The following is a 14,689-nucleotide window of genomic DNA, read 5'->3' as shown; positions in this document are numbered from 1 at the left end:
CATCAGGTTTGTCGGAAGCGCATTCAGGCACGTGAGATGCACTAACAACATGTTTCTGCTTTTGACTATTGGTTCTCAACTGTGGGTGCAATCTGAAACATTTCTCTTCTGGTGTCCAAACATCTTGCAGTACTTGCAGTAGAAAACTTTTGTTCCATAAAGATTTTTTGTCAATAACCATTGTGAGCGGAGCCAAACTAGACTTCTTTAACATTAGGTAGTGTAATACCTCTTTCAATCAAAATCCTTACAATAAAGGGCCTTAAGAAATGAACTGTAGATGTGTCTATCTACAAAGGTTTTCCAAGGATAGTCTCAATTGCATATAAGGTAGGTAGGTCAAAGAATTGAAGCTTGTGCTCAGGTAATGAGAACCAGATATACGCAATTGGGGTTTCTTAACTGGGAGCAAAATTATGGGTCCATTTGAGCAATTTCATATTATTTCTCTCGATTGTGATGAATTTCTTTGAGAAAATCCTTGTGTAATATTCTTCTATGCTCAGCTATATCATAACATATCTTCCGTCTAAAAGACCCACATACCCAGCCCCAACTAGTTTGAAATCTTCAAAAATCTTTCTGATAATCTCCATCTTAGGGCAACCTAATTGAAACTTTCCAACGAAACTTTCCAACTAGTAAACTTTCCAACTAGTAAAAATTTGTATTTTCCTACACGAGTTGAAATTTCAGCGTCAGAGAAGAATAGTACTGGTTTGTCTGTCTTTTCTCTACTTTTTTAATGAAATTGTAATCTTCATATTCTGCAACATAATCATGGTACATCTGCGGGAACATCAGATTATCTGCAAGTGGAAAGAGGAGTTGCATTAGTGAACCAATGTAGCATCGGATTATCTGCAAGGTGGGATTATCATCGACGAAGGCGGCGGCGTAAGAAAACTCTGAGGTCATTAGAGCATTTCACACAAGCACAGCAAGAACAGCTGGCGCTATATATATATATAGCTAGCTCATTATTTTAATTGAAACAATTCAAGATAAACAAACATAAAAAACCTAGCGGCCAATCCTTCAGTGCCTCCATGCCCTTTCCAAGTTCTAGGAGGTTAAAATAAGCCAAACAAATACAGAAATTTCAGACAAAGAATCCAATAAAATTTACTAGTCCACCAAAATTTAGTACTTGTCCGCAAATATATAATAAAAACTTACCTATCAGACATCAAAACTGCAAGCTCTCTGGGAGTTCAAATTAAAAAATTATACAGCAGCTATAAAATAAAAATGTGAAACTATTGGTGATTGATATAATACCATATATCTACAATCTTCAATCATTTTTCTTTATAACTCTATTTCTGCAGCGACCATAGTTCTTGCCTATCACACAGAAAATACAAGTTGCTAAAATAAGTCCAACAGCAAAAGAAAGAGTGGGTTCAGCTCGAACAGAAGGCCAAGTTGGAACAACTGCATGTGTGGCTATGGAAGCAAAATTGCTCGGCGATTTACTACTGCAAAAGTTGGAAAAGCATCACTGTTAGATTATATGAGAAAGCTCATGCGCGCTTAATAAAAGATCTCTTTATATTGCATCATGAGGATTTACGTTACTGGGTAAAATCAATTTACATGATGGAAATCAAGTTCAAAAAGGAAAGTGTTAAAACATTCCCATGACTCTTTGCAAGGGTTATTTCAATCAAAGTCTATACAAGTGTCAATTTAGTCCCTAGAATCCTTTAATATGGGCCAAAATAGTTCCAGCAGAGAACTAATTTAGCCCCGATTTAAAGAGTCTGAGACTAATTTGACATTTTTAGAAACTTTGGGACTAAAATAACCCCATTAAACAGTATGGAGGACAATTTTGGCACTTTACTCCATTAAAAAAAGAACGTTCATGCTAACTTCATGCTCAAAAACATTCACAACTTATTCAGAGTTATGGCTTCAAAACACTTCGAAGATGAAGCCAAAAGACATTACAAAATGAAGCATTGTTCCCATTTAATCAAATAGATCGGGCATTTAATAAACACAAAGTATGCTGCGATATATAAAGTGACAAATTATCCGCATTACTGTATAGGAGCAACGTTGACTTCAGTTAGACAAATGCCATTTTGCTTTACAATATCAAACATATATGACATCCCATATGCATTCTCATGTTCAAAGTAGAAAGCTTGTAGAATATAAGTTTATGCAAATACAAGAAAAATGCAGTTTGAAAAGTTGATTTAAGTTTATAACTCTATCCAGAGCATTAAGTTTTCAATGATTTTGGGTTGGTTAACAATTTTGGTATCCGGTTTCACTTGAGGATCTGGTTGCATTTCGAATATTTTCATAAACCTTTCAATGTTCTTAAACTTGGAACTAAAATAAATTACAGCATAGACATGCTGCTTACTAATCAATAGATGTATAGATATTCAACTCAAAACACAATGTAATTTATAGAAACTTAAATTACCTTCAAAACAACTAAAAAAATTGAAATAAAAATCCTAATCTTCTAAACTAATTCGTCTGAGTTATAGTCTAGCCAGATCTAAACAAAAAGAACAAAATTTATTATAAAAAAAATATCCTTTGCGGGTGACCTCATCTCAACTATTTATAGCGAAAAAACCCCTAGTAAAATCCAAGGGAAAATAAAGGACCAAGTGTATTTGAGAAAAAAAAAGAAATTAATCAAGTTAAAGAAGATTAAACTGTAATAGGCTTGAAGATGAAACAAATCAAATTTGATCAAGACTAACTAAATCTGAACCAAAACTAGCAGTCACCCTGGTCAAGGTGACATGAAAATGCACATATCTTGAAACAGTAAGGCCAGGTATGATGCTACCAAAGTAAATTTCATGGCGGCAAAATCCAACGTAAAAAGGTAGATGGAGGAACAGTTTGAGGTTAGGCATTACAAAATTCCCTAGAAAATAACACTCCAACAAGAAAGGTATTAAAATGAGTAAAGTGCCCCAGGCCTAGAGTTCATAAAAGTACTAAATTAGTCCCTAAACACTTTTAATAAGGGCTAAAATAGACCTCATTAGGGACTATTTCAATCCATTCTAAAATAAACTAGGGACTAAATTGATATTTTAATAAACCCAAAGACTAAGATAGCACCCTGATAAAAATCAAGGGACCATTTTTGATACTTTTATCGGGTTAACATGAACATCTAGTATTAATGCTCATAATTTCTTCAGGTTCATGACATGTAAAATGCTTGAATCTGTCCAAGCACATCTTTCCAGCCAAGAAATAACTTGCCGTATGATGTTAAAGCAACCAAGATTTTTTTTTTTTTTTGATTGTATCTTCAACCCCTTCAACAGGTACATCTCCTCATCACATTTGTCTTAATGTGTTTAATATGGTTCTTCTTTACTAGTTTAAGTACCCTCATGGTTAACTGTTAAAATACCCAAGCTGCTTAGCCAAGCTCTATTACTGTATATAGTCAGTTAAACAAATTAAACAAGATAGAGATATTCGAACTTCGTGTTACAGAAGAAATTTAATGTTGTTTAGGAATGGCACGTAATTTTGAAGATATGAGGCATACCCAAACAAATTCCTGATAGAACCCCAAAATGATTGATTAGGGCCTCTTCGACGCCTTCTTGAAGTATTAGATTGTTGATTTCTTGTTCTCCAGCCATCAGACAAAAACACCCCTGCAAATATTGTATCAAAAGAGTGTAAGTTTCCTAAAGATGAGAAACTTATAACAAAAATAATTAATAAAAAGAACTCACCACTTGGAGAAATTGAAGAATCCTCCATGGTGTTTCTAAGAGAAGCCAATTGTTCAACTAGAGACTTCTCCTTCTCACTGTCAAAAAAAAAAAATGATCAAAATTTAAATGAAGCCAGAAAAGACAGCAAATGAAGAACTTTTTTAGAGCTTGATAAAACATTCTAAAGAATATACAACGCTTAATTTGTATAAAACTAATGACAATTTAATATCAGATCAAACTTTAAACACACTGAAATGAGTTTCCATTTAACATATTGTCATGAGACTTGTTACGTGTAATAAGAGTGGGATAATAATTTAACATCTCAACATTGTACGAAAATCCAAGACGCACACACAAATAATTGAAAAGAAGAAGGAAGAGCCAACAAGATTTTTACATGAAAAATCCTGAAAAGGAAAAAAAAACATTGGACCTGGCCTAATCAAAGTAATTCAATATATAATTGTAAGTACATGGAACCACACTTCTCTTGAATTAAAGAAGTTTCAATTGAATTACAATGGTGATAATTATAGGAGTACGATAGTCATCCAGTTTTAATAATTATAATTGGGCTACAGCAAATGTAATTCTTAGTGATAATAATGATAGCGGGTCACAAAAATTGTGGTTGGTTGCAACAAAAGCAATAGCTAGCCATAAATATTGTAGTCGGTGGTTGTTATAGTGTCAGTAAGTCACAGATGTCATAGTTGGAGACTGCAATAGTTTGAAGTTGTAATATTAGTAGGTCACATAGTCATAGTTGGTCACATAAGCAGTAATTGATAGTTGCAGTAACATCAATTGGTCAAATAGGCCGCAATTAGAAACTGCAAGAGCATCAGTTGGTCATAGAGGACATAGTGAGAAAAAGGTTGTAGTTGGGAAGTTGCAATAGGAGCCGGCCACATACGTCGTAGCTTGTCACATAGGTCGTAATTGGAGGTTGCAATAGCAGTTAGCAAGATAGGTCGTAGTTGGTCACATGGGCCATAGATGATAGCTGTAATGGTGTCAGTTAGCCTGAGAGGCAGCCAAAATTAGTAGTTGTAAGAGTGTTGACAAACCACAGAGATTGTAGTGGAAGGCTTCAATGACAGCAATTAAACACATAATCGTAGTGGGAAAACAGTAGTAATTGACCATATAGGTTATAATGGGAAGCTACAATAATAGCCTCCCACAAAGGTTGTATTGGGTCGTTACAAGGGCGTCAGTAGTTCATAAAGGTTGTAGTGAAAGGCTTTAATGATAATAATTAGCCAAAAAAGTTGTATTTGGTAGCTACCGTAGTAATTGTCCACATATGTCGTAGTGGGTGGTCACAAGAGCATTAGTTGGTCACAGAGGATGTAGTAGAAGGTTGTAATGATAGCAATTCACCATGTATGTCGTACTGAGTAGCTACAGTAATGACTAGCCACATAGATCATGGTGGGTAACTGCAAGAGCATCCACTCGACACCGATTGTAATGGAATGTTGTAATGATAAAAGCTAGTCATGTAGATCGTAGTGGATAGCTACAGTAGTAATTAGCCACATATGTTGTGGATAGCTACAATAATAACTCGCTACATGTCTCAGTGGGTTGCTTCAAGAGCATTAGTTAGCCACCAAGAGTGTAGTGAAAAGTTGTTATGATAAAAATTAGTCACACAGACCATAGTGGATAGCTACAATAGTAACTGGCCACATAAGTTATAGTGGATAACTGCAAGAGCATCAGTGGCCACATAAGTTATAGTGGTATGTTGTAAAGACAACAATTAGTTATGTATGTCGTAGTTGGTAGCTATAGTAACAACTAGTCATATAGATTGCAATAAATTGCTGCAAGAGCATCAATCGGCCATGGACACTATAGTGAAAGGTTGTAATGATGGCATTTAGCAATGTAGGCTGTAGTGAGTAGCTACAGTAATAATTAGCCACAAACGCCATAATGAGTCGTTGTAAGAGCATTAGTTGCCTAGAGAGAACATAATTGGTGCTATACCGGTTGATGATTACGATCCTTCTCTCATGTTTATTATTTTATGCTATAGACGATACTTGTCGGATACGATGTATAAAAAATTTCAAAAGTTTGGCGTAAGCCAAGTATTCTGAATACAGTGGTCATAAGTTGTTGGATCTTTAATCTGCTTTATTCATTTATATAGTTTTTGGGAAACCTCGTTACACTCCATTCAAAATATTTTGTTACACTGTATCCAAGATATTTCGTTACATCGTATTTAGGATAGTTCGTGACATCGTATTCAGGATACTTTGTTACACTTTATTCAGGGATAGCCATTACACAACAAAGTTCGCGAACGAAAACGAGCAGAGGGCGGCTCGCATTGTTCAACAACGATTGGTGGGAGGTAATCAACTGTGGTCAACAGTTATAGAGGCTCGAAGTTATTGTTGGGACTTCAATTCAGAACAACAATGAAATTTGACCCCTCTCTCTCTCCACCGAAGAGAGGGGCTCTATATAGCCCTTAAGGGAGGGGCATTCTGATCATTTGGCAAATAACTCTTGCACCTGATCGAACCACCCATATTAATCTTCCTTAGTTATACGAGATTTTTTAATGATTGGATTGTTTTAATGACCTCAGAATTAAGAGAACTTAAGCTCGATAAATTCCTCTCATTGAAACACTCGATTTGACTACAAGTATGTCAAAATTGAAGTTTATTTGATCATTTAATTAATAATTTGAAGCCTCCAAATGTATTTTAATGACTTAATCTAGACTTAATTGGACTAATATTGAACCAATTTTGGCATCAATGGGTTTGTCACATTGTGATCGTCAGTTTGACTATAAATTTGTTGAAGTTGGAGTCTTCGATGTTCTTGAATTTGAATCGGAATATTTTTTACTCAAAAAATTGTCGTGAGATTCATGTCAAATTTTAAAATTTATTGATGATGCATCGAGATTAATACAAAATTTGGTTTTAGCATCAAAATGTTTAGTGATTCAAGAGAATTTTCAATACAAAATATTAGAAGATGAACAAAGAAGCCACAAAGGCATGTGTGTGAGCTTCTCACGAGATTTTTAAGAAAAAAAATATTTTGAGGATCAAGGGAAAGATGGTTGACACAAAAGTAGCAAACATACACTAGAAAAATGGAAAAGTACAAGTAATTATAATATCAATTACGTATTTGCATAAAAACCCTTTAAAAGGATAGCTTCTTTTAGTTCCTGACCTTTTTAAACTGAGTGTTGACCTCATTTTCGGATGAGGTCGTCACTTCTCTCCTTGGAGCCTAGGGTCTAGCTTTAGGCATCTCTTGTTTGACCCTCTTAGAAGACTAGTACGGAACTCACACCATTTAGAAAATTCGAGCCACCTCATCACTCCTTCGAGTTTCGCATGGGTGGTCCCAAATCATTGGCATTCCGTTGAGTTCAATAGGATCGACACATGAAACTCGAGTCGAGTTCCTACATTAATAGGAGTAGCCCCTAGAAAATCCCTTGCCGACCCGAACGCTTTATAATGCCGCATTTTTGTGCACGCATCGCACCCTGCACAATTTTGACTTAATTTGACTCACCCCTTGGCAAACTCATCCAGACGACCCCGGATGACGAAACAGACCGCGCCGACGCGTCCGAAACGTCAACTTTAGCTAGGAATGACACTCATATCTTTATAATTTTGCGAACAAGCGATTAGCACGAATATCGATGAACTTTTTTAGCGGTACGCGGGCCCGGGCTCGGCCCAGGTTCGACTCGGGTTCGATTCAGGTTAGACTCGGACTGAACACGGGCTAAGGCACCAGCTCACCTGAATTTGAAATTCAAATTTCAAAATTCAAACAAATTATTTATTTTTTGTCTTAATTAAAATTAATTCAGGTGTTAATACCTTCCATTTAATCCTTCCCTGCATTTGGAAACCATTTAGTTCCCCGCCCATTTGATTCGAGTAACGGCTAACTCTCCCGCTGCCTATTTCTTTCTCCCGCTCGACGCCCTCGCCTAATCTTCCTCCTCTGCCTTTCCCGAACGTCGGCTCCTGTCCCGCTTGCTCTATCCCGTTTCCCGCACCGAAGCCGCTTGCTCTATCCCGTCTCCCGCATCGAAGCCGCAGAGCTCGATCCCGTCTCCCGTACGCTCCTCTGCGACTCGCCTTCTTCCCCTCTCTGCCTCACGTACTGAAGCCCTAGCCCTTCTTCTGCGAAAAGATCCGGCGCTCCACCTCTGCGAACAGGAAGGCTCACCTCCTTTCTCCCCTCCTCGGATTTGTTCGATCATCCCCTGCTCGACTCCCTCATCGCAGAAAGCTTGTCGCTCGCCTTCTGCCTCCCCTGTTCGGCCCCAACTCCTCTTTTGCGAACAGAAGCGTCTGCCCAAACTCCCTCTTCTTCATGCAGGAGAGGCTTCTGTTACTGTGTGATCTGATTCGTCGGTTCAGGTCGATTTCCTCGCTTAAACTTTTTTTTTTATAGATCTTTAATTGAAGTTATTGAATCTGTTGAAAGCTAGAAGGAAACTTTCTGAGGAATTGAATTAGTTCTGTCTATGTAGATTCAATTTGGTTTAAAGCTTTCACATGCAATCTTTCATCTATAAGATTTGATCTCATGACGACTGAACTTAATTTATATTATAAACACTTCATAATTTATTTACCTGCTTACATTTGTTATGTTAGTAGCTCTCCCAATCACAGGGACTGATTTTTGGAGATCTCCGAATAGTTTTTTTTTGCATTGAATCGTGTCAACCGAATTTATGTCTTGGTTAAAAAGATGCAAGTATTAGTCTGATGCACAATTTTATTCATTTGGCAAATTGATCACCTGCTTTAAGGTGCTTTTATTGGTCGATCTTGAACAACTTAATCACTGTATATGTGTTGTTTAAGGTTGCCCACCACTATTTGGGTTCGTAGGAAGTCATCTAGTTGCTGCCCACCACAATTTGGGTTCATAGGAAGCCACCTAGGAGCTATCCACCATGATTTGGGTTTGTAGGCAGTCATTTAGTTGCTGTCCACCACGATTTGGGTTCGTAGGAAGCCACCTAGGAGCTGCCCACCACGATTTGGGTTAGTAGGAAGCCACCTAGTTGCTGCTCACCACGATTTGGGTTCGTAGCAAAACCATCTAAGAGCTGCCCACCACGATTTGGGTTAAAAGAAAGCCACCTAGAAGCTGTCCACCCCGATTTGGGTTCGTAGAAAGCTACCTAGTAGTTGTCCACCACCGTTTGGGTTCGTAGGAAGCCACCTAGTAGCTGTCTACCATCGTTTGGAAGTCATCTAGTTGCTGCCCATCACGATTTGGGTTCATAGGAAGCCGCATAGGTGCTGCCCATTGTTGTTTTGGTTCGTAGGAACTCATACAGGCGTTATTCAAAATTCCTAGCTGCTGTCAGGAATCGAAGGATAATCATACACACTTGCTAGTTGCTTCCCGGAGCCGAAGGAGGTCGCAGGATCACCATATTAGCTCGCTAGTTGCAGTCAGTAGTTGTTGTTACTACGACTTGTTCTACTGTTAACTGTTTTCTTCTTTTCTCTGAAATTTATTTAAATTCTCTGTAAATTATATTGTGTTTTGTGAGTTAAACATGCAACAGGAATAGCAGCAGCAGATACGGCACGTACGCAGGTACATTTTATTTGTTGTTGTTTCTTTATTGTAATTACTCTTGCTCTAACACATTATGTAGATACGAATACAATCTCACTTTCAAAACAAAACGATTTTTCAAAATTAAACAACATTTTCAAAACAAAAAAACAAAACATAATACGTTCTTTCGAATTTACGGGAGTCCCTCGGAGGAGGTAACCCACGGTTGCTAATGAGATCTTGTTGGTTTAAACGGGTTTCACGACTCATTTAGACTAAGTAAATTCAAAAGAAAATAGTGATGCCAGAACGAGGAAACCGTGAGATCTTAACCGTTGTCGCTCTAATCAACTTTAACCCCCCCATAATGACAACAAAACTGAGACATTAAAACGTACATGGTATAACTTTTAAACCTTAGACTTTAGGACCGTTACGTCGACAAGGAATTTGGAGCAACTTTATGGGCGGCGCGACAAGGAGTTTGAAGCAGACTATAAGGGGAGGTGGTCGTCATTCTGCAATAGCAAAACAATTATTCACCAGTTAAACTTTCTTAGTTTAAACAACTCATTTAACTTCGAGGTAGCTCGTTTAGCGCTACGTAATTCTTCACCCTCTTTTAGGCCGCTGCACAACCATGTTGTGTAGCGTAAGTCCTAACTCGTCTTAGATTCCGAGGTTGTCGCCCAGAACGACGTAAAACCTCTTATCCCTGCGGGTTATTCGCATATCCAGTTATTATGCAAATGTAAGTCTCAAATAATAAAATTGACGGAATTCAACATTCAAATAAAATACTCTAAAACACAGTCACACAGTAGGATAATTTGGGAAGTCACTGAGGATTCCCCTCTGGATCTGCGACATCCCCTACTCTTTACTTCCTTTGGACTCATGAAAGGATTGTTCTTACTTGAGTCATTCACACTTGTTTTTTCCGCGTTCTACCTTGAAAACCTGAAATTTGAATTGTTGAAGACTAGAACTACTAATCATTATCGAGAGTTTTCTCAAGTGACTCCCGTCACTTAGGATTAATTAACTATAGGGGTTTGCCGCTATAGGGAACTTGGAACTCAGGTAAAATAAACCTTATTTAATCTTTGTATTAAATAGGGGAATTTGTCGGTCACATATAAAAGGTTCGCAGACCAAATGGATGTCACAAATCTCTTAGTTTGCAGGATTGGGTCTATTATCGAAATCTACATTTTTTTCTCTTGGAATGTGTAGTATTCAGTGTCAGACACAATTATGCAAATTATTGGACTAATGAGATCCATTCGGTCTCATTTTTTAAAAAAATCAAAACACTACTTTCATAATCTAAACTATATACCTTTTACCTTATATATATTTAAATTAAATTTTTCACATCGAAAAGTTGGCCAACAAATTTTTAGCGACTCCGCTGGGGACTAGTTTCTCTCTCCAAATAGGTGTGTGATAAGTTGCAAGCGACTTATCGAAACGAATTTGATATGAAGTCAGCACCCCTCCTATTTCCGGACCGGGTCCTACACTTCATTTCCCTTTTTGAGTTTGAATGCTTGTGAATAAGTCAAGTTGGGACTTCATTCTCATAATACTCACTTAAACTTTAAACATCATAAATGATTGTGAATAAACAAACTCTTAAACGAAATGCTCATTTCATAAGACAACTTGTTGTTTGTTGATGTTAGTACTTGTACTAGAATTATAAGGCATAGGCCATTAACTGACGCTCTAAAATATTTGAACGACAGAGACAATGTCATCGGCCAAGCTGATCTTTTCGTTCTCCGACTGCCTCAATTTCTCCCTAGATAAGGCTGCTCTTCATCAAGGCTCAAAGATCAAGTTTGGAACGGGCTTTGATCAGGTCGAAGTCTTACTTGGCAAGACACCCTACGTTTTCATGAGGTCTACCCCGATGGAGGTAGCTGAACCCTTAGCTGAATACAATTTGAATTGCAAGTTTAACTTTCCCCCGCTAAAGGAAATTCAGGTTGAGGAAGTTCTCGCCAAACCTGTCATCCTCGCAAAGGAAAAGGTTGCCACCGCCGGTGCTACTGGATTTGCAGTTACTACGACAATTGCCCCACCTCCATCTAAGGGGAAGGAAATTCTTTACGAGGATGGTCTGACTGATACTTTTGTTTCACTGTCGTCTGTGTTTGAGATTGGGTCTAGTTCTAAGTCCATCTCATTAACCCAATCACAGAGGAGGAACCGTAACCGACAGGAGAAAGGCTAAGAAGGCACGAGCTGCAAGGCTAGCTCTCATGGAGACAGATCCTCTCCTGGAGGAGACAGGGCCTTCTGAGACCTCATCTCTTCTCAGAGGGAGTAGGTTTCACCCGTTGTCTGCCACTCTCGGAGAGGGAAGCGGTCATGGGATTGCTGTTGCATTACCGTCATCATCTCGCCATCAGAACAAAAAAGGAAAGAGGCTTGCACCTTTTACTGAAACCCGCCTAGTTTTCGAAAGACTAGCTCAGAAAGAACACTGTTCTGTTGTCGAGCTAATAAGAAGGATGGGGTGCGCCATTTCACCTCGAGTCAGAGCCGAGATTTTGAAGAGCGATGAACCCACTAGTCAAGAAACACCGCCGTCCCGCATTTCCGCCAAACTTTGTCTGGAAAACAACATAGACATAGTTGATGTTGTTACAGATAATACTATCGTTTCCTCAAAACATACAGAGCGCAGATCAGTCAAGTTTCGTCTGGGTCCAAGAATACCACCTGTCGTTGCTAATGAAGAACCTCCGAAGATGAGTAGTGGAAAAAGACGATCCACTGTTGTATCTGGTCCCCGCACTAAGGACCGCACTTCCGCACAACCAGCCGGTGTTACTAGCGGGACATCCCACCTTGAAACATCAACATTAAAAGAGAAGTCGCGGAGACTTAGGTTCACCGGACCGATGCTGCCGGAAGAGTCAGTAAACCGCCAGCCCGAGATGGATTTTAAGTCTAAAACCCCAACTGTCACGGGCAAACTAGAACTTGACACAGGGATAAATGCCCGCCGGAAATCTCCGATGGATCATAAGAGGGTAAAAGGAAGATCTATTGAGGACGCATTGGAAAAGCTCAAAGCTGATATTACAGAATTGTCAAAAGAACAAGGAAATATCAGTAATGAAGAATGCGATTTGTCGGATCATATGGATGAAGATTTCGCAGAAATCCTAGTAGTTGAGACTAGAGCCTCTGCATCATCGCGCAAGCTCCTTCGCTCACCGAGGAGAACGTTGTTGATGAGTTGCGGAGAGACATCTGACAAAGAGACGAACATATTATCCAGATGGATAAAATAATGGAGGAGAAGATGGCCGTTATAACCGCACTTCAAAATCAACCCCAATCTCCGAGAGTAGCTTTTCCAGAAGCAAACCAGTCAGAAATGATTCATATTGCAGATGAAAATAGAGAGTCAGCCCAGAACACATTGCCAGAAAAGGACATCAAACAGATGGTGGAACAACAGGTGAGAGAAGCCCTAGCCCATTCAAAGAGAGGAGCATTGGTTCTGAAGGGTAGACCTTACCCAGAAGAATTTGATGTCGTACAATACCCAAAGGGTTTCGTACCACCGTTATTCAAGACTTTCGATGGGACTGGCAACCCCCGACAGCATGTTGCACACTTTCGAGTAAGCTGCTGCAACGCAGGGGGTAACGATGCACTATTATTTCGTCAATTTGTGAGCAGCCTCTCAGGAGTCGCCTTTGATTGGTACGCAGAGCTACCTAATGGCTCAATAAAGACATTCGCGGAATTTGAGAACATGTTTGTTAAAAGGTTTGTTGGAGCTCAACACCACATCACTGTAGGTGATCTTGTGGCGGAGAAACAAAAGCCTAACGAAAATCTGGTGGATTATATTCTGTAGTGGAGAAACTTAAACATGAAATGCGAGCTGCCACTTCAAGTGCGGCATGCGATCAAAATTCTTCTGAAAATCATCCATGGTCCAGTGGCATTTATGCTAAAGGGATTCAAGATTAAAACATTTGAAAAGTTACTTGCCAAGGCTAGGAGTCTGCAAGAAGAAGCAAAACAACTTGGATTTCTGGAGAAAACAGAAAAGCCAAGACTAGCGAAAACATTTGAAAAGAGGTCAGGAACAGTGGGCAACGGTTGATAAATGTAAACAACCAATACAAATTCATGTCGAGCAGCCTCAATAAACCTATCAACATTCACAGTGGTACGGGCAACAATCACCTCAGCAAAGGTCGTACCAAGGAAATGAAAGACAAGTCGAACGAGTGAATAGAACATACTCTTTCAAGAACGAAGCGGTAGGCAAGATGTTCAGAAATTTAATCAAGAAGCCTGAGTTCGTACTGTCAGAACCAAGGAGACCGGAGGAAGTTGACAAGAAGGATCAACCTAATTATTGCTCATATCACCGATTGTTTGGGCATACCATAGAAGGTTGTTTCATCTTCAAAGAATGACTCGAGAAGAATTTCAAGAATGGGAACATAACGATCCCGAAAAATATATTTGAAAGAACCTGAAAAAGGTTCCATTAATATGATTTTAGTGGATCTCATTGTTCCAATTAACTCTTACACTGCAGATGATGACTGAAACGCAGATTGGAATGACATTCCCGAAAAGATATTGGATAAGGGTTCAGAACCAGCTAAGCCGGCACTAACGACTGTGACAGACAAGTCACGTCAGCGAGAAATAAGAAAGAAGATTGTTAAAGAAATAAGATTTAATGAACCAAGAAGAGTGAGGTCTGCTCACCCTAGATTAGTTGTTACGGATTTGGGGAAGAAATCCCTCAAACCGCTTACCCTGTATGATTATTTCTTCGTCCCTCCGGGAACTTATAATGCAAATAATTTCTATTTTGGCTACGTTTTGATTATTTCTGATGATGATTTAATTGATAACAACCGATCAAATTCGATTTTCAATCCCGATAACAATTCTCAAATCATGCAAAACTCTCTCGAATCCCCTAATAAAGAGGAAGATGTCGAGTACGCGGGCTACGATAGCTCAGAAGGTGAACATGCCATCCTAGATTTGCACGGAGCCCCAATTGCAATTGACTTAGAGTCTTCGGATTCGGAGTCAATTCCCGAAGAATTAACCACAATGCCAGAAGAGAAATCTCTGGGTCTGACACAAAAGATGGAAGAAATAATAGAAGTGTATTTGAGAAGAGGAAAGGTGTTACCCTCAACAATGGGTCCGACAACAAAGGAAAAACAGACACCTACCCATGGCCAGCTCCACCAATGGAAGAGACACATGTCCAGGGTAATGTTAGAAGTTTGAATAGTAAAATGGATTATAACGTACTAGCTCATCTTCGAAAGTTGTCAGCCAAACTAAGCATT

The 14,689-nt window shown here is 38.9% G+C and overlaps 1 protein-coding gene across 3 annotated transcripts in view; it reads right to left on the bottom strand.

The window, feature by feature from the left end:
• Positions 1–1,226: 1,226 nt before the first annotated feature.
• LOC110033469 (chaperone protein DnaJ-like) overlaps positions 1,227–14,689 on the bottom strand; it is a 104,892-nt gene continuing 91,429 nt past the window's right edge. For 2 of the 3 annotated variants that reach the window (XM_020737459.1, XM_020737461.1), the window contains exons 9-11: positions 3,741–3,817; positions 3,548–3,659; positions 1,227–1,481 (exon numbers count right to left, since the gene is read on the bottom strand). In XM_020737459.1, coding sequence (XP_020593118.1) covers positions 1,298–1,481; positions 3,548–3,659; positions 3,741–3,817 — 373 coding nt within the window. In that variant the 3' untranslated portion in view covers positions 1,227–1,297. The remainder of the gene's footprint in view (positions 1,482–3,547; positions 3,660–3,740; positions 3,818–14,689) is intronic. The other variant, XM_020737460.1, reaches the window with a different exon arrangement.

Source organism: Phalaenopsis equestris, unplaced genomic scaffold, assembly GCF_001263595.1.
Source record: "Phalaenopsis equestris unplaced genomic scaffold, ASM126359v1 Scaffold001189, whole genome shotgun sequence".
Classification (NCBI taxonomy): Eukaryota; Viridiplantae; Streptophyta; class Magnoliopsida; order Asparagales; family Orchidaceae; genus Phalaenopsis; species Phalaenopsis equestris.
The sequence above is the reverse complement of the archived record's forward strand: the minus strand, read 5'-3'. Positions and strand labels throughout refer to the sequence as shown.